Source organism: Homalodisca vitripennis, chromosome 1 (assembly GCF_021130785.1).
Source record: "Homalodisca vitripennis isolate AUS2020 chromosome 1, UT_GWSS_2.1, whole genome shotgun sequence".
Lineage (NCBI taxonomy): Eukaryota > Metazoa > Arthropoda > Insecta > Hemiptera > Cicadellidae > Homalodisca > Homalodisca vitripennis.
Genome location: NC_060207.1, coordinates 227484341 through 227506047, shown reverse-complemented (window position 1 = coordinate 227506047; position 21707 = coordinate 227484341). Strand labels below are relative to the sequence as shown.

The 21707-nt window shown below is 32.1% G+C and overlaps 1 protein-coding gene across 1 annotated transcript; it reads left to right on the top strand.

Moving 5' to 3' along the window:
- The first annotated feature begins 662 nt into the window (after positions 1-662).
- On the top strand, positions 663-21707 carry LOC124353124 (NAD-dependent protein deacetylase sirtuin-2). Its single transcript, XM_046802968.1, has 8 exons — positions 663-1007; positions 4907-5073; positions 9144-9240; positions 10349-10581; positions 16207-16330; positions 17182-17374; positions 19779-19965; positions 21422-21707. The coding sequence occupies exons 1-8, from the start codon at positions 992-994 to the stop codon at positions 21569-21571; spliced, it is 1167 nt and encodes a 388-aa protein (XP_046658924.1). The 5' UTR covers positions 663-991; the 3' UTR covers positions 21572-21707.

Here is a 21707-nt window from a genome sequence, read left to right as displayed (position 1 = left end):
TAAATTGAAGATAATTCGTCTTTTGTATCGACATTCCAGTTTTGATTCATTGGGTCAGATTGGGCGCAAGTGTAGAGGTATTTCTTGTTTAATCGCAGGAACTATTATTGACTTGTACCATTGAATGTACTATTATTCACAATTTCTTTGAAATTGTAATGGACGATATTACAAATGTAGCCTGATAATACCGATACAGTTATAAAATTGAGACATCTCGTCCGTCGACACGGACCCTTCAAGTAAACGTGTGGCGGTGCCCAGCATATCAGGCCCCCTGAGATCCCAGGCTCCAGTAAAATTATCCGGATAAACCGGTTTGAGTACGAGCCTGCCTCTAAATAGTCCAGTAAATCGACAAGTTGCAATTTGAAATTATGCCATTACCTATAAAACAGATCGGCACTGGGTCACTTAGCAGCCGCCCTAATGTTCAGAGCTGGAATCCCCGGAACTTCTTGGCATGTTTAGTAAACCGTTCCGACGGAATATGGAGTTCCGAAGAAGTGAACTGTTTAATGTCCGTTCCAGTTCTGGAACGTCCAGATGAAACTAGTTCATATTTTCTTTTTTCTTGGCACATCTCTCTACCTACCTATAACATAACTAGTAAAACAATAGTTATTCTTTGGAGATGAAAATCAATTGATTGTTAGAATGTTATGATTGTATTTGGGAATGGAAGAAATATAATTTATATTAAATGCTAATGTGAAATAAGTATTTTAAATTTTATCTGCTCTGTTTATGCTTGTTGCTTGTCATTTCCTTTGCAATCAATAATATAAATTTATTCGTATTTGGTGTATAAACTAAAAAAAGGTTTAGTCAATAGTTACTTGACTCTGAATAAAAGTGTTGTAGTTATTTTTCTAACTTCAATTAGGTAAATAAAGAAGTTTGTTAATTTATTGTTCTCCAACTATATTATACTGTGTAACAAGGTCCAGCAGCTAACCTCAACTTTAACAGACAATAGATTGAAACAACAATGGCTTCTAAAGAAGGTAAGCAACAATTGTTTGTAAAATACGAAAGAAAACAAATCTTAAACGTTGTTTTCTCTTCTGTATAAATTTAATTTTGCCATAAAATTACCTTTCCTCTAAAGTGTTTAAATTTTAAAATTTCGAATTTGTTTTTACTTTTCAGAACTAGGTTAAATACTTCACATTTATTCTTGGGTGATTCTCATAGAATTGGTAGAAGGTAGACTTTAATAAGCTGCATACACTCTACACTCTTTATTCAGTTGTTTTATCGAATGGTTTGATTGTTTTTATCGGAATGAATAATTTGATATTACAATTTATTTAACAAAACTTATGCTTCCTTTTTATCCCAATAAATAATTTGATAAAAATTTTTTTCTAACAAAACTTATGCTTCCTGCTTATTAGTTACCGTCATTTGTCATGTAAACAATAAAGAAGTAACTAATTTGTTGAGAATTTGAAACGACGATGAATATAGGGAAATTATGTGATACACTTCTAGATATTACAGTTGGAGGAATTTAGCTGTGCTCGTAGGGCCCAAATACTACCCTTTCAACAAATAAACATGTGCTAGCCGCTGAGATGAAGGCGCAACAATCTCTTTAACGACTTTAAACTCAGGATTTCGATTTTCAGATTAGTAGGCCTATTGACAAATACGTTATTTTCAAAAACAGGTCAAACAACACTATAACATCTTAAAAACATGGACAAGTCCTATTATTGCTATTATTTGATATTCTCTTATTATTTAAATTCCACCACAATCAGCACTATCACAATTAACAAATTTGATTTAACTGAGTGCGATGAGTTATTTGGGCCAATACGATTCCTGAAAGGAGGGTTTTACCCATGAGTCACAGGAAATGTTTTTGGAACGCAGCGCACAATGCTACCCCGCCTATCACCAGACACTCAAGGTCACGCGTGCAGCTAATGTCCGCGAACTGTACATGTGGGTTTGGCTACTGCCTTCACAAAAGCGGTAGCTCACTGCTATCCACGCAATATATAAATATTGTAACGTATTTCTGATGTGAAGGTCTAGGCCATAGTTAGATTTGTTATTTTGTAATGTTATTGTAAAATTTATGTTAATAAAAATAGTTATGCATTATACTTTGTTGTACATGTATTATAAGTCTTGTTTTAAATGATTATTATATAATATCGAATTTGGATAGTATATCGAATAATTCTGTAATAACAATCGAATAACGAGTGTAGGCCGCTTATTAATGTCTTCCCTTTGTAGAGAATGTTAAGTGATTTTTATATCAATATTGACAAACGATATTACCTCTTAATTGTAACCATTGATTAATCAATTTTAACAATAAATATCTATCATCTGTATCAAATAGGCTTTAAAAACTTCGGCTGCAGTATAATATAAGCGTCCAACACCAGGTCTCAAATAATCTATAATATCAAATCATCAAGATTCATAAGTAAAGAATCTTTGATATAGCTACTTCAACCAAATTACGTTATAGGCATTTCAAATTAACTATAAAAAGTATTATTGTTGTGTTGAATAAAAAACCATCTAGGCTATGAGTATTTATAGATACCAACAAACAAAACAGTATGACATTTACTTACTTTTTACTATGTTGAAGTATAAATGTGTCTAATGCAAATAAAACATGTACATAACCATTGTACAAGCTGCCATTAGACTTTGTCGAAATCAAATTAGCGGTCAACTCTAGAAAATTTAATTAAATTGATTTAAAAAGAATTATAAAACGTGCGTTTCTTGGCTTCAAGATGGTCTGGTGCCGAAAACCCTTGTTTTGTGAACAACAATAGTCACATACATCCACACACATACATTGTGTAGTTTAATATCCACCGTAGTAAAGAACCGGCAATGGGTTCTAATACTTGACTGTGGAAAGCTCGTGCAGGGCCAAAATGTTGCATACAAGGCAGAGTTTTCTGGAGAGGATACTTTCAACAACTTCTTGAAATCGATACTACCCAGAAGAAAAAATATGATTTCCCCGAGTCATAAATCATTATAAAAAGTGTTATTTCCTTAAGGTATAACAGTTGATTGTTTAGGTTACACTATTAATACAATCAAAGGTTTAACTCACATATATACTGCAAACATTTTAATTTTCAACCGTTTTTATTTTAGGCTGGTTTACACAATTGCCTAAATTTTTAAAATATAGAAGGCCTATAAATCCTGTAAAATATTTGCAAACATGTTTTACTACATTACTTGTCAAAGAGAGTAATTCATTAAGAAGTTGAGGTTAATGGCCTGTCCTCGAGGTTGCATAATATGCTTTGCCAAGGTTGCAGTCAAAATTTCAAATGTATAGTATAACCAAAGGTTTCATCATCAGGCGATCTTTAGTTTCGAAAGGCCTCGTCCAAAAAATAAAATTATTGGAAAAGTATTGTTTTAATAACACTTACTACTATTATATAAATAATTGTTTCATATTGATTATTGACTATGGTTGATGGAAGATTTGAAAGGCTAACAGGATTTCGATGGTTTTTTCGTGATTTTGTACAATGTGGATAGTAATAATTTTGAAACTTTCTATTGTTTGAAAAACTTTTATTGGTATAGAAATTTTCTGAGTAACGTGTAAGTATTGGTCTTGGTATCAATTTTAGTTTGAATTAGCTATCAATTATGACCTTTTGCCACTATTTCCACAATACTACAGTATATTTATCAATACTGCTGTTTTAATTAAATTATTCACAAATACAGACACATTGTTACAGTTTTTAATACACTATAATATTACGTAATAATTGAAAAGTGTTATTAAACCTAAACTTTTTTGACATCTCTTCAACTTTAAAGTTGATGACCATTCCCAATTTGGGAAAACATTTTTATATCTAGGCCTAAGTGTTTTTAAAGTGTAAAAACAAATTTTAGCATCACTTTCCCATCTCACATTGTTTTGCTAACTTGGAAGTGTTTGTTTATAAATGTTACATTTGTATATTCAACCTCTTAAAATTAATATAAAACAAACAAGTGTATATTGGTACATAAATAATCTTCAGAATTGTATGAAGACAGCAATACCAATTACTTGATGTATTGAGTATACAAATATTTGTTATACATTTCTAAAAGAATGCTTGCAAAACATGAAATAGTACCCTGCTACTATAGAAACTGCCAAATCTAGAGTTCCGGAGATTTGAGAGAGAGAAAGATAACAGGTGGGACAGATAACTAATTTCTGGTACTTGGAGTGGAGGGAGAATGGGGCAGTGGGCTGTGTTATCGCAGGAATGGTAGAGAACAGGAAACGACAATGCTTATGCGATCTAGCGGGTCAGAGATTGCGATTCTGAGGCATGCACAACCTTAAAGACAGAAGATATTAGGCTGCTCCAAGTTTCAACATATTAAACTCTTTACTTTAAATTGCACTATTAACGGATTATAGAATTTTCCACCAAAACTAAATGTTAAATAAAAGGTAGTTTGTTTTTGACCTCCTAAAATATTTTTGAAAATAACATTTAGGGGACTTTTCTGTGTTTTTCTAGAATTTACATACCTTAATAACTGTGGGTACAAATTTTATATTGTTCAATATTTTTATAACAATTTTAAATTTTTGCAAGATTTAAAATTCAGTATATTTTAATCCCTTAAAAATAATTTTAAGATAAAAATGGTTTGTAGATTTCAGTCTCTCCCTGCAATGTACATCCAGCATTTATTGTACCAGTGCACAGCATTTAGAAATATCTCGTCTTTGATCAATGAGGATTAACTACAACCATATTTATTCAAGTATATTATAGACAAGTGTTTTTATTTTATTGGGATGTATTATATTTTTGTTATAAAAAATGTTACCTATAGTAATAAGTGGTAAATGCCAAAATAACTTTTTTCATTTCAGATGAAACATCAGGAGGATCGGAGAAGGAAAGGTTAAGTCATGAGAGACCGGGCGGGTCCCGGATGCCAGATGATGAGGATGGAACGGTAGAACTTATCCGCCGCTACATTGCTGAGAAGCTTGGATTCTACAGTGAAGAGAGCACAGATAAATCCGAAAAACCAAAGGTCAATAACCTTTATGTATTAGGGTTCCTTGTTTGAGTTACGTTATAAAAGGTTTAAGTAGATAGTGTGTAAAAGTTCTGCCTAAACAAAATATGAATCTGCAAAAATCACTCAATAAAAGATCAATACAATTTTTATTCAAATTACCAAAAATATAGATGTAAAAATTTTTATACAGAAAAAAATGTATCTCAAACTCTTTTATGACTGATCTCTTCTTTTTAAATCAAAGAATACACAATCTATTAAAATATTTATAAAACTTACATTAGTGTTGATGAAATTAAACATCTATATTTTCAGTAGAATCTTGAAAAATCATTTATTAAAACAAATTGTTTATAAGCTCATGATTTTTAATGAGTGTATCAAAAAGCAATTCCAAAATTAAAATTAATACTTAAAGAAGTCATTTATAAATGGAGTGTGAAAAAGTAACTCAGCAAGTTCTTTAGAGTTTATCGCATTTATTAAATAAAAAAATGTAATAAACTACCAAAACATGTCAAAAGTTGTTAAATATCATCTTTAAATTAAAAAGAAATTTTTAACTTTTAATAGTAACAATATTTATGAACAAATTTTAATGGACATTTATATAAGTTATATTGAAACACAAAATTTTATTATGTTTTTTAATATTTGTTTTAATCACTTTCAATTTGTGAATTGTATTTTAAATGAAAGTTTATCTCCCCCATCAATATTCTTATGATCTAAAATCTGACTAGTTCTTTCATTAGGGCGTACAACCCAACTTCACCTTATGAAAAACACTTACTTTATTGTGTGCAATAGAGAACATTTAAGGCTTTCTATGTTTGTGTTAGTAGATGTTATGTATTATTGCATACATTATCTAAGACTCTTTTGGTTGTTGTTTAATAATTGATGTATAATATAAATAACACACGTTATCGTAAACCTTAAGCGAAGAAATGAAACAGTATCAGGAGTGGTGGGATACAGTGTTTGATTACCAAGTGAACTATATATTATATTGTGACTGTGCCTGTGATATGTAATCTTGTGTAATTATAGTTTTGTCCCACATGTGATCTAACGTCTCTGCTTCTGTGACATGAGTTACTGATGGCGAGAGAAAAGAAGAGACCTGGATTATGGCCTATCTGAAAATTGCAGGCGCTACTACTAGTATGTTGCCGCACCTAGTTTCGTAATTCCATTATTGTTACACTGTTTTGATTGATTTGCGGCCTAATTGTTATGTTTTATAAGATAATTTAAATGACGGTACTGTTTTGATAAATTAAAATTGAGCAAAATTTATGTTTGTAATAAATTCTAATAATTAGGCTCTACAGTGGTTGTAAACAAACAATAATTAAAGGAATGAATTGCTGAAATTGAAGATTTTTTTATTGTTAATATAACAATTACTAATGTTCATATAAGTATAATGTAAATGTAGTGCTTTTATCTATATAAAATTTAACATTGATACCTTACTGACTAACACAATATTGAATATTGCCACATTACTGAAAACAAATAACTCCATTGCTAGGATAAACAATTCGCAGGGTTGGCTGTGAGGCGAAGCGCCTGAAATTACCGTGCGGCAACACACTAGTACACAGCTATGCGCCGGCACGGGCCAGGTCTCTTCTTTTCTCTCGCCACCAGTGGTTGATGTTTTCTATACATTTTGTGACATATATAATAATAATGTAATATATACATATATATATATATATATATATATATATATATATATATATATATATAAAATTACCATTCATGGTTATGCAAAACTCCTAAAATTACATGGGTTCATATTAAATATTTATGAAGTAATATAAAAATAATAAATTGAAAGTCTTCTTTATCACTAGAACACAGTGTAATGAGTATAATATTTATGTGATAAATATGATTATAATATGTAATGATAGTAAAAATTGTAAGTGTTGAGTCTCGATTTTATATTTTATATCACCGATCATCATACAATTACAAAAGGTGACATTGTTGATTGATTCCCTGAAAATTTTACTATCCCAGTTTGTATTGAGACGTTCCACACCCAGATCCGCACCTTCATGTCCACAAGTTATATATGTGTTCAAACACATGTGTTGACAGTTGTCCATGTACTCGTATATTTAGTCAACTATATATCTCTGTATTAAAGAAACTTTACATAGTATAACGGTGTTATTGGCTGAACTTTATTACTTGTGAGACTGGACAACATTTTTTCTGTCTGTTTATCTTTCTGCATGATTTTCGAAAACAAACAGACCCATAGACTTGAAATTGAGCATGAGGCTTCATTTATATGTGAGAACACTGAGTGCAACAGTTAAAGTCATCAACAATAACAATAGCATAATAATTGAATTAGTAAACAATCATGTGACATATTAAGTGTGTAGATAATTCATTCAGTAAATCGAAAAATAATAGAGTGAAATATAATGTTAAAAGTTGGTGACAAGATCTGATTTCAGCGTACTCCTGCATTGTAGTACCCTCCCTATCTTACCAAAATTTTAATTATTTAATCACTGCTACAAAATCCTGAAAAAAGTTTATAAAGATGATTTACAGTCTTTACATTTTTTGCATGACATTTTAGTTCTCCGCTGACATGAATGAATTCTATAAAGGTGCATGTTCAACCATGGAATTTGGCTGGCCGCCATGAAAGTCTGCCACTTATTAGGCTAACACAATTCTTTATTGTCTTCCGGGGATGTGAAAATTTCATTTTGTGAAAAATATGATGTTTGTCTATCTGTCTGTCCACGGGATGTCTCAAGAATGAACTGAGCTATAGACACAAAATTTGGTAACCAAACTTAATGAAGCCTCTTACGCAACACATGGTGTAGCATACTCCTATCCGTGTGATGTATTATACCTACAAAATAGTTACAACGAGCTATAGAATAAAGATTTATTCAATATAAGGAACCTACTTGAAATAATAGAAATATGGCATAACAAGTATTACGGTTAACCTCAGACTTCAAGTAGGACATAATATAAAGGAAATAAATTATATAGTATCATACACTGATCAAGTTCGGCATATGCCGAGGTTCATGGTTTTAAAAGTATAATTTAAGTAATTAATAAAGTATAAAGTATAAGTAAAGTACTTATAAGTAAAAGTAAAGTATAAAGTATAAGTATAAAGTACTATAAGTAAAAGTAAAGTATAAAGTATAATTTAAGTAAAACATAATGTGGAGTTGAGGCAACTATATATGGACCCAGACATAGTGGCCGAGGTGAGAAGTAGGAGAATGAGATGGGCTGGCCATTTACTAAGGAAGGAGGACAACTCCTTAGTCAAGAACGTCCTTGTAAACAATCCGGAGGGCAGAAGACCACCAGGAAGGCCCAAGTTGAGATGGCGAGACCAGATCAGAAGAGACATAAGAAAACTGGGACCAGAAGGGAAGAAGAGGCAATGGATAGAGAGATCTGGAGGCAGGCAGTGTGTTGGTGAGGCAAAGTACCACCTTGGGTACCAAGAGCCACGGCAGTAACAGTAACAGTAATTTAAGTAATTAATTTACCATGCCAGAGTTTTACCGTGGCTGTCTGTGCAAAGCAACATTCTCAGAGTTGTAGCTTTCTGCTTGTTATTTCCTTATCTGTGTTGGTGATGCTGTATTTGTTGTAACAAATGTTTCACATTGTTGAAGACTTCTCTGTGTAATTGAGCCAACCCTTCTACGTAACCTTGGTGTAATTGGATACTAGGGCAATTACTCGTTCACTCTGAACATTATTAGAGGACGCCATTACATGTCTTAATGATAATGTGAATAAAGAGATTCTGATTCTGAAAGCAATTAACGTTTTAACTTCATATTTATATCTGATTTTTGTCTGGAATCAACCAAGTAAAAACATTCTGTTGCATCATCAAGGTAACTTTTTTGATGAAAATTCATTGCATAGTAGATTTTCTTTAAACACAAATCAATGTGTACAAGTTAAGTATTAATTAATTACAAGTTGTTGTAATGGATGTCAGCTTGTTACTGTGTCATAAGCAGGAAGTGAACTCAATTCTTTCTCGTATTTTATAGGTTTTAGATGATGTTTCATTAAATGGTATCGCAAATCTTATCAAAGAAGGGAAGTGCAAGAATATCATTACAATGGCTGGGGCAGGGATATCGACATGTAAGTATTCAATTTTTAGCTTCCTTGAGTTGTTTTACAATATATTCCTAAAAGGAAAGAATTAAAATTATTATGCCATAGTCTTGTTTATCTAAACTTGCTCTGTGCAACATTCTATATTATTCGAGTTTATTGAGAAAATGTGCCAATTGTCTAGTTTTGTTGTGTACTATAATCAATTTAGTTTGTAAATTTAGTTACAGATTTATTTCAATATTGATTAATACAATATTGGTAATGTTTTCCTTGTTTTTCTGTGAAAACAAATTAAGCTCCTAATCAAGCTAGTGGTATACTGTAAAACTCGTAATAAATTATTAAACTGGTAAGGTTTTTTGTAAATTAATTAATGTATTAAGTGTTTTGATGTATGTTAAAGATAACTTGAATGACCTTGTTAGCCTTAGTGATAACCATAACTATTTTACGAGAAATATGAATGATCTGTTGCTGATGAAGTGTAAATACACAAGCACGCAAAGTAGCTTTAGGTATCTGGGAATCAAATTGTACAATGCTTTACCTGAACATAAAAAAAAATTATCTAGGCCTGGGTTTGAAACCTCCATAAAAAACATGTTGCTTAAGAAGTGTATATATAACAAATTATAAATGAATTTTACAATGCTAGTAACAATATGCTTCTTTAACTAGTTTCACATGTTATAACTTGTTGACGTTGTTATACACTATTGTAGTGTCCTGACAATAAATGATTTTATTTAATTTAATATGTAAAATTATAATTTTTAAACCATGTTTGTCCTTTATGTTTTTATTATTTAATATTTTTATATATATTCTGACATCATAACTGAATGTTCATGCCATGTAACTATTGGAATATAATCTCTAGAGTTTTCAGATGTAGCTTTGTACTTGACTGTTTTACATGACAGGCATTAATCTTCATAACAGTGTTTTTAATGCGAATGAACATAAATGTATAGATAGATATTAAACTGTATTTCTTGAAATTTGTGACAATGTTTTCAATGTAAAATACGTCCTTAGAGATGAAAAAATAGTAGTGTAAACACAACAATCCTGTGTAAGGCTAATTGATTCTTGTTATAACAGCAATTATGTATGTTGTGCGTTATTTCAGCTGCAGGAATCCCGGACTTCAGGTCTCCGGGTTCTGGACTTTACCACAACCTGGAGAAATACAACTTACCTAACCCACAGGCCATATTTGAGATCGGATACTTCCGCAATAATCCGCAGCCGTTCTTCACTCTGGCGAAGGAATTGTATCCGGGAACCTTCAAGCCGACTATCTGCCACTATTTTGTCAAACTGCTCCATCAGAAAGGAGTTCTCCTCAGGCATTATACTCAGGTAGAGATGGCCACAAGCCTTAGTCACATTTATCCAAGTGTCTCTTGAGTGCTAGGATCTGGATGAGCTGAATATCTGGTTCCATACCAATGTTAACACAATAAACTGTGACCTGTACCATAATACAGATGACACATCGGCTGTGGCCATGAGGAGGGATTTCATTATTGTTAGTATGACTTTCTAGTTCAATGCTCAAAGATTCTTAATACATCCCAGATTGTCAGCAGTAATTTCACTGGTGTTGCATATGTTATTTGTTATGTATGTTTCAATTTATTGTTTGAAGTTTGTTTTTGATAATGGAAGGATTGTGAAGGAAACAGAATTTTTCCGGACATTTGCCATCGTTCAGTGATACAAAAAATCAGTAACACTACGTTTCGAGATCTGCAATGTGATCTCTTCTTCAGGTAAATAAGTAACGTAACACATAATTACAAACTAGGTTAAAATAAACAAATCATATCACAGTGTTGTCACACGCATAAATCAGGAATCTCAACATCCATGTTGTGTGTCAACTTCACTAACTCTAAAACCCTATATTTTAATTATGTGTTAGGTTACTTATTTACCTGAAAAAGACATCAGATTGCAGATCTCGAAACGTAGTGTTATTGATTTTTTGTATCACTGTACAATGGCAAATGTTAGGAAAAATTCTGTTTCCTTCATTTCAGTTTAGTTGATTGCTTCATAATAGTCTAGTATTTTAACACATTGAATACGGAGCCCGAGTATGTCGGGCTAGCATGCACGCCGTTGTATACGGAGCCCGACCTATACTCGGGCTCCGGTACTTAATTCAATACGTTTAGGTTTTCGGTAAAAAATCGGGTTTAGTTGTTTCAGACTATTTCCTATGTTATATTGTTTATATTTATACGTCTTTTTATGACAAGTAACAGTTTTGCAGCTGTAAAAATAGCATTTTCAACTATTGTACAACTGCTTAGTTACTTAACCGACTGACAACACAGTGATGCGAGCATTGTTATTTATAAACAAAGTTCCACTGTTACTGAATAAAGTGATAAATATTGGTTTAGTGATGGTTTAATTTATTTTATTTGGTTTCTTAGTGATACAACTTTTATTTTTCTTGATCATTGTGTAAAATGAGTAATCATTTAGACAAAATAACGGTGCACATGATACGTGATATGATGTCAGATTCTGAGCATGATTTGGAGGAGGAGGATCGTATTTTAATGAAAATAAAAGATCATCTGCGATTCAGTTTGAAAGAATCTTGGGTCAAATTTATGACTCTGGATCGTAGGGTGAGTTTCTCAACGACAATGATCCTGATCCAGATTTTGAGGTTAGGTCTAATAATCAAGACGTGAATGATGCTGAGTATGATTATGATAGGCCTTCCATTAGTACTAACATGAATAATATCTTTCTGTTATGGTAATTTTATATCAAAAACACATTTATAGAACATTAGGTGGTTTAAAAATGTTTTATATAACATTAGGTGGTTGAAAAATAAAACATTTATACAAAGTTACAATTAACAATTTTTTTTTTTTCCATTATATTGTTTACTTTATAATTTTGTTCAAATTATTATTTTATAATAAAAGTACACATTTTATAAAACTGCATGTTCTCCTCTTTAATTTGATATATAATATGTTAGGTTAAAACAATGTCTTCATAATTTAAAAACATTTTAAAAATCACAAAAAACGGCCAGTATACTGAGCAAATTTGATGTTATAGGCTCAGGCTCCAATGTGTTAAGTTTGATGACAAACAACCTGTCATAAAATTATGAGATGAGATGAGAATGAGAATGAGAATGAGAATGAAAGTTTATTGTCTTTAAACATAAAATTAAAAATATGCAATCGACAAAAAGTCATTCTATGCTAAAGCTTAAATCCCACTATAGTACATATTGTGTACATTAACAAACTTGTCTAGCGGGCTTTGTCAATCAATGTTACAGGTCAATTATTACATTCTTCATCAACAGGCTTAGCTATTAATTTAATTATTACATTCTTAAACCAGGCTTAGCTCTAAAATTAGCTAAAATTTAAAAATGTAACAAAGATTATAACAGAAAATTAAACAAAAATTATTTTAAAAAACACTAATAGGTACTAATCTTAATGTACTAATATCAAGGCCAAATAACTTTGTAACTTTGTACAGAGTTAAAACGCTTTATCTTTGAGCCAAATGTTCTAAAACTGCCTTAAATATTTTTAATGTTACATGCCATGCTCTTGAGGCAGTTTATTGAACATCTTTAATTTCATAATACAGTGACTACTTCTAGTTTTTTTCTAATTTTATTGGTAACATTTCTATCATATGGTTTTTCCTAGTAGGATATCTGGTGGGACTTCTTGTCTAACCCTGAGTGTTTGTAGATTTTCTTTAACATCAACCAAGCAACAGTAAATGTATAGGCTAGGTAGAGTCTATTATCTGTAGTTCTTTAAAAAAGAGGCTCACAGGACTCTCTTTCTGGGGACATTTTTTATTACCCTTAGGGCTCTCTTTTTGCCATATGAAAACCTTTTTGAGAACCACAGCTATTACCCCAAAGTGTAATGCCATATCTAAGATGAGAATGGAAAAAAGGCGTAATAGGTAGTAATTAGCATATTCGTTGTCACAGAATTCAAAAGCTTACGTAAAAAGAAATGTGACTCTAGATAATTTTTTGCATAACTCTTGAATGTGTTGGTCCCAGCTCAATCTACTATCTAGGTGAAGTCCCAACAGTTTTACAGGCTTTACATCTTTATAAATATAGTGATTCAAGGAAAAAAATAATTTTTTCTGTTTTGTTACTATTTACAACAAGGTTGTTTGCTTCAAACCATTGTAATGCAGTTTCTATGGCTTGTGTTTCGTTCCTCAAGCAGTGTATCCAAACTTTTATTCCAGCTCAAAAGTGTAGTATCATCAGCGTATAAAAAACTGATGGGCAAGGTAAATTAAAAGCTATGTCATTCATTGATATGATGAATAAAAATGGTTCCAAGGACAGATCCTTGGGGGACTCCTGCATTCACACCTTTAAAACTTGATTTTTCTTGGCCCTGGACCACCATTTGTTTTCTATTGTTAAGGTAAGATGCTAATAAATCAAGTTCTTTATTCTGTATTCCATATGCAAACAGCTTTTTTACTAATAAATTGTGCGAGATACAGTCAAAAGCTTTTGTCAAGTCAATTAAAGTAGCAGATGATATTAATTTGTTCTCAAAATTAAAAATAACTTGTTCCACAAGTTTTTCTACTGCTTTTACTGTATTTCGCCCCGGTATGAAACCAAAACTGTTCATTACAAAAGAGGCTATTTTCAGTAAAAATAGCCGTTTAACTGTTGCTTTAATACAAGACTCCAATAAGTTTACTAAAAATGGGAACCAGAGATATTGGTCGATAGCTTGATGGGTCATTTTTGTCTCCTTTTTTAAATATTGGAGTAACTTTAGCTATCTTAAAAGAACTGGGATATACACCGTTCTCTAATACCCTATTAAAAGAAAATGTAGGGGCTCTAAGATTATTTCAATAATTTCTTTAACAATAAAGTTTGAAAACCCATAGTAGTCTTCACTACGAGATGTACTTAGATTTTGCACACTTTTTAAAATATCAACTTGACTAATTGGTTTCCATTTAAAATGTTTTCCATCCTCAGAACAATTTGTGACATATGTATTTATTTACATTTAATGGCTTGATTCTCAGTTACATTTCTATTAGAACTACTTAAACCTAACTTACCTACTAAATTAACAAAATAATCATTAAACGTTTCAGAATCAATAACACTAACTTGACTAGAGCTGTTACTACCATTGCCATTATTTGATTGAGCTTTAACTATATTCCAGGCGGCTTTACATTTATTTGAAGCATTGGCAATAAAGTTTTCATTGGCATGTTTTTTTTCTAAAGTTATTTTGTTTTTGTAAATTCTTTTTTGCATCAGTATATGCTTCTTTATGTTTACTTTCATTTATTGTACCCTTACTGTTCTTGTATCTGTCATAAAGTAAAATGATGAATTCTTTCATTTTTTTTCAGTTCTGGCGTAAGCCATTTAATTCTTGGCCTGTTGGGATTTTTTAATTTAACATGTTTTAATTTCTACAGCATCTGTTATAAGAATTTGTCAAAAACAGAAATAAATATTCACTACCTCTTCTACATCGGACATACAATATAGTTGCCTCCAGTCTCTTAAAACTAACATGTCTTTAAAGTTTAAAATAGTTGTAGGGGTTAAATCTCTAATATTTTTATATAAATTGCTTGGATTAATGAGGCCTAACTTTATTTGCAAGAGATAGACCATACAGCTTTGCAAACACAGCTGCATGATCTGACAGATGTGGTTCAATAACCTGACATTCTGTATTATCTTTGCTAATATTTGTAACAATATTATCTAGTACTGCATCTCCCCTAGTTGGGTTGTGATTCAAGCAATATAAATTAAATGATCTCAACAAATTCAGGAAAAGACTGTGATTCTGAGGTTATTTTACTAATATCTATATTGAAATCTGCTGAAAGTATAATTTTTTTATCACCGTATTTTTTATTAACATGTAATAAAAATAGCTCTAATGAAATCAGAAAAACAATTTACATTAGTGTCAGGTGTTCTGTATAAAGAGGCAATTAAAAGATTTAATTCAGGCAAAAGTACTGATGTTATTTCAAAACCAAAGTCATAAGCAAACATTGTTACATCTAAAATTTTACATTCAGTTTCCTGTCTGACAAATATTACGCTGCCTCCTCTTAAACAAATGTTTCCTACAGTAACTATCAGCCAATCTATACCCACGGGGAGTGTACAGAGATATCTCTTCTTCACAAAGCCAATGTTCACAAATAGTCAAAATATCATAGCTAGTATTATCTAAGAATAAATCTAGTGAGTCAAGCTTATTCCTGATTGATTGGATGTTTAAGTGGAGTATACTTAAGGGTTTGTTGTCTTGTCCTGTTGAGACAGTTATGGGTCCGTTGCCTCGAGGGTGTTGAGGTCGTTTCCCGAAGTGGGCTCAGTGCCGGGGGGAGGGGGCTGATCTCCACTGATGCTCAAGTTCAGAGCCTCCTCTGTAGTTGTCTTCTTGGTTGTCAGTTCCACAATTTTCTTTGCTAAGAGTTCAGCGATCCACCTTTTCCCCTTCGTATTGAGATGAAGTCCCTGCTGAGTATGTAGGTGTGTCTTCCTGCTTCACTTGCTTCTACACACATAACATTTTCTATAGTTTTGGCAGAAGTCTTTAATTCGCCGGTTTGTTTCATAAACTTCTCCATTCACACATGACCAATCGGCCAAATCATACCTCTTTGGAAGGTCCACCACAATAACATTAGTCTCTGTAGTTTTTTGTAGTGTTGATGTTAAGTTTACAAAAAACTTCTTCCGCTTCATTCCTTGCAACGTCATTGGTCCCACACAATACAATCAGTACATCGTTTTTCTTTAATTTTTTCTGCTATAGGCTCAGGCTCCAATGTGTTAAGTTTGATGACAAACAACCTGTCATAAAATTATGATGTAATTTATCACTAAAATAAGAAATAAGAGGATCAATTTTGGTAAAGCAATGGTGGTCTGTTTAGAACATTGATACCTTGGAGCGGGTAGCTGGTCTGCCTGGTGACAAGATCATTGAGGCACACGGAACTTTCTTTACGTCTCACTGTTTGGAGTGTCAGAAGGAGTACTCTGTGGACTGGATGAAAGGTGGGTGCAAAATCTGTTGAGCAGTAGTAGAACAGTAATATCTTGGAGCAAGATATCAATACACCTTAGTCATTTATTCACCCTTCAATAATTTTACAATAGATTTTCTCGTAGAATAATATAAAAATTGTACACAAACAAAGTACACATAACCATATATTAACAAAAACGTATTGCAATTATAAATCCCTCCAAGGGAATAAAAATAATTTTCCTTTAACCAAAAATCCTTAAAATTGCTCTCTGGCATATCAGAAAAGATGTGGGCCAAAAAAAAAAACGAATAACCTAATGTTCTCCACATTGTTCTAAAGTAGTGTTGCTTGAATTGTTGCTATTCAATCAAATACATGGAATGTTGGAGATATTTGATTTGTTTAGTTGGTACATTTATAATTACGGTTTCACTTTCTGACTTCAGAGCCCCAAAACATTGCTGTCCAAAATTAAAGTCAAACTGTTCTGAACCGTATCAAGAAATTGGAATATTTTTCAGTCACATTTCTGGTCACTGAAGTTTTTGATACGCCATGTAAAAAGTATATATGTATAACTTCCATGTTATTCAGTAGAAAAATCTGTGCCAAGCTGTAAGTAAGTGCTAGTAAATATTATTTTAGTGACAAAACAATTAAACTGTCAGCGTTCCTGCCTATAGCACTTAATGCAGATGATACTGGCTGCTGTTTTATCTGCCATTGGCAAATATTAATTACACAAGGGATAGCAGAATTACCCGCCATAAGCTCTCAGAAAGATTAAAACTGATCTTGAAATATGTAGCCAATACAAAAGCTTTGACTTAGTTTATTATTATATATACCTATCGTAAATACTGTTTATTGTTGTAGAGAAAATCTTCCAAGACAGTGTTCCCACCTGTGTCCTGTGCAATGGTGTGGTCAAGCCTGACATAGTATTCTTCGGGGAGTGTCTCCCACAGGAATACTACACAAAGAGCGTTTCTGACTTCCCCAAGGCAGATCTGCTCATTGTGATGGGCTCTTCACTGGCTGTACAACCGTTTGCCTCTCTCATCGACAAGTAGGTCAACATGTTCTAAAACTGTATGAAAACGATCAGTAGCAATTCTTATTTAGATATTTTTACAGACACATACGAATTTTGAAATCTGTTGTTTGATTAGAAATGAAAATCTCTTTAAATCTTGTCTGTTGTCAAGCAGAAAAAAGTATAATTTGAAGGGCAGGATTTTTCCGGGCATTTGCCGTCATTTAGTGATACAAGAAATCAGCAACACTAAGTTTTGAGAAGTGCAATCTGATCTCTTCCTCAAGTGGATAACTAACCTAACATATAACTACAATCTAGGTTAATATAAACAAATCATGAGAGTATTGTGACAAGCATAAGTCAGGAATCACAACAACCATGTTTTTAAACATGTACTAAAAAAAAAACACTAATTATTAAGACTCAACCAAAGAATATAGATCACAATAGGTCTGCACTGATCGACCAACCACAGAGAACTGACCAGAGGCCAATAGTGAATGGCGATCGTCATGGCAGAAACAAGATGGTGGCAAATCAGGAATCGGGGTTTAAAGTAGCTTTTTAAGTAGCTAACGTTCTAAAAATACGCAAAGAATAGTTCTCAAATAAGTTAAGATCTAAATTAACTTCTCACAATTCCAAAATCCTCCATGACCTTCCTTCAGTGCAGACCTGTATTCTATAGATCGGTTTCAATAATTAGTGTTCTGTTTTAATTTAATGCATGTTTAAGAGGTAATGTATATGGAGTTGACACACAATATGGTTGTTATGATTCCTGACTTATGTTTGTCACAACGCTCTGGTGTGATTCGTTTATTTTAGACTAGATTTGAATTATGTGTTAGATGTTAAGAGATTAGATTACAGATCTCAAAACTTAGTGTTACTGATTTTTGTGTGTCACTAAACGATGGTAAATGTACGGAAAAATCTTGTTTAATTAACAATTCTTCCATTCTCAAAAGCAGTATTTAAACAAAGAATATAATTTGAAGTAAGAGATATTGCTGAACAGAAAAGCAACAACAGGAACTGTATCAATGTGATTTACAAAATTGGTAAGAAAGATATGTATTATTCCTTTCTGTTGTTATTAACAAACCTAGAACCTGATCAAACTCTTAGACAATTGAATTTTACACTAAGACTGTGAAGGCCATTGTTGGGCTATGATTAGAATTTTATTCCTTACCACTGTTTTATGAAATACTGACCAGTCAGTTATGATACTGATTTATTGTTAGGTATATCGTTAATTAGTGTCATGTGTTAATCAGCAAGATATGACGAGTGATATTGGGATACATATTCAGAAGATATTAAAGTATATATATATATTTTACCTCCATAAATTTAGTATTATCCGTGTAGTAAAAATGTTTCCTAAACATTAATTTTAATTTTTGTACAGAGGAATCGGAAGGGAAACATAAATAGAGCACAAAGTTATAAGGATTGGAATCTATCCTTTTGGAACCTGTAGTGCATATTAGTTTAACAAGAGCTTCGAACAGAACAAACTGCATAGTATTTTTTATTGTATATGTTAAGTAAATTACAAAAGTTATAAATTATATGATTAGCTTTTTTAAACGATGCGTAAAAAACAAATTAACCCTTCGCACACCACTAATAAATCCATTAACTTTCCTATAACACCAAGACAAGAACAACAATTTTGTTTTTTTAAGTTCAAAGTTAATTTTGATTCTAACTAAATTATAATAGGTAAAAGCAAAAAAAAATATAAAACAGAGCATTTTACTTAAAATAAGCAAATTTACTGATAAAAAGAAAACTTTTCAGTTCTGTTTATTTAAGATAAATTTAAATTTTGTTGTAAAATGTAATTAAATTTAAGACAACATAAATATTTTAAACTAATCACAACACGATGAAGAATAATAACAAGATACGTAGTAGACGTGCACGCTTGTGACAGCCGAGAAACCAGTAATACACGCCACAGATATGTTTGGTCATGGCTCTGTAGAAGACACAGAACTGACGAGCAGAGTGAAGGTCTTTTATAAATACTTCCTTGGCAATTGCAGTAAGCACGGAACGTGCACCGGGCATTTTGAAGGCCTTTTGTGAACTAAAAAACTCTCCAAGAGACAATCTATATATCGGATATAACTGTATTTGGCGTTTTGGTCAAAGTCTGCCATTCTTATACGTATATCCGTCTACAGCGTAGGAAAAGGTTAATAGACTCTACATACATTTTTTATCTAAAGCACATTAATAACTTTACTCCTTAACATGATTTGTTTGTAATACCATAATAACTGTTAGGGTACATTGATGGTTGAACCTGTCTTATGGACTCTGATACATAAATCGCTATTGTATTTGCTACTTGTGGCCACTGTACTTGTAAATGTGATCAGGGTATTTTTCAATGTGACTGTATTTGTTGTTGCAGTGTTGGCAACCATTGTCCCCGGCTGCTGATCAACAGAGAGAAGGCCGGGCACCGAGACAGGCTGATGCGGATGCTGGGGATGGGTGGTGGCTTGGACTTTGACTCCGATACCAACTCCAGAGATGTCTTGTGGCTGGGAGACTGTGATGTCGGATGTCAACTTCTGGCGGACCAGATCGGATGGGGGGTCAGTTATTACTCAGAATACAATTCATTTACAGGCCTTTACCCTTAACACATTCATCGGAACATGGTTGAGCAGTCACCAGATTTAATCATTTTTTATTCTTTTTTACAAAAGCTATGTTTATAATTATTTTAATGAATGTATTGGTATGTACGAGTCATGATTCACATTGCTTATTTTTCTTGTTATTGCTGTGCGCGACTTTGAGTCATCCACAGTTTCATTTCTTGTTCACGCTGATTTCAACTGCTACATTATTGTGTCAGTCTCTAAGCTACATTGTGAATCTTATATGTTTGTCATATTTTGAAGCGTACAAGTTTATTTCCTTACACAACTTGTAATTAAAGAACATCACTGGTCTAGTTGAATATAAATAGTATTCGGAATAAGTCACTGGAGACTCATGTCAGTTAAAAGTAAGCACTGTATTCTGTGGCACTCCTTAACAGAACTCAATCGGTAGTTCTACCGATTTCACATAGAAATACTGACCTACTAAACTATCAGACGCCAAAAGTCCACCATTTTATTTAATCACCCGTGAACCCTATCACACTGAAAAAGTGCACCTTTATGATTCACGAATGACTTATGTTGCAATATGATAAAGATTGCCAATGTATCAATGCACCAAACATGTTAAAACAGAAAAATCTATTTTGCTCTTCAACTGCTTATTATTGAACAATAAAGATAATTTTGTTAGAACTTATTGCTGTTTATCAAATAAAGTACAGAATGACTAGTAATAGTTTTATTTTCTGTTATGTATTTATAAAAAAAAGATAAAATGTCGTGATCCACAGAAAATACATTTCTGTGTATTAATGTATATACTTAATAATGTATAAATTTTTATGTGTTCAGAAATTAAGTACTGTTTAAAAAAATCTAGTAAATCAGTTTTTTTTTGAAGTTTGCTGTTGACAAACTCAATAAACTATTGAGGTTATATCATTGTGTGGACATCATTCACAGTTTCATTTTAGAATGAAGTTCAATTTCTTTTTTTCTTTATTCTTAGTGAAAAAAATCCTATAAGTACCTTATTTTTTTTACAACTTATTTCCAGTTTTCTTGGTCAAGTGACCACCCTGTGATATTTGCTGATTGGAATACTCACAATTACTGACCATTATTTTATTAAACAATAAAAAAAGTGTTGAGTGTACTTGGTTGATCTGTTATAGTCGTATCATCTGTGCCATGTTGTCAGGTTTAAGGTTAAGCGTTCATTCTCTAAATGTGATCTGCCAAGGACCTTATCTTTCCAGATAACATAATTTGGGAGAATACTTTTGGGTGTTGGGCCAAAAAATTACAAAGTAAAGTTTCTTTTTCTTTGCAACTCAACACAAATTTTCTTGGAAAAGCAAAACTTGAAATAAAATATATTGTTCTAAATACTCGTGATGAAATTGTATAATTCAGTGCTGCTTTTTTTGCATTTTAGGAGGAATTAAGAGCAATGGTGAAAGAGGAACACAAGAAAATTGACGAAGAAAAGGCAAAAGAGAAAAAAAATAATGAAATCGCAAAGAAACAGGAAGAATCTCAGGAAACTTCAAATAAGGAAAATACTGAATCTCCATCCAAAAGTTGAGAAGTTTAAATGTTAGTTTAATTTTATTTTTGTCTTGACTCTTCCATATTTATCCATATACATTTAAATTTGTATTAATTTTGCCTTGTGCTGTGATTTATTGTAAAATTAAAGGTATAATTTTGTTATCTGTTTA

Bases quoted from the DNA above. Each gene is read 5' to 3' on its own strand.
- LOC124353124 (XM_046802968.1), top strand. The intron at 9,241-10,348 runs GTAAGTATTCAA...GCGTTATTTCAG, and splicing joins TGGGGCAGGGATATCGACAT to CTGCAGGAATCCCGGACTTC. The intron at 19,966-21,421 runs GTCAGTTATTAC...TTTGCATTTTAG, and splicing joins CGGACCAGATCGGATGGGGG to GAGGAATTAAGAGCAATGGT.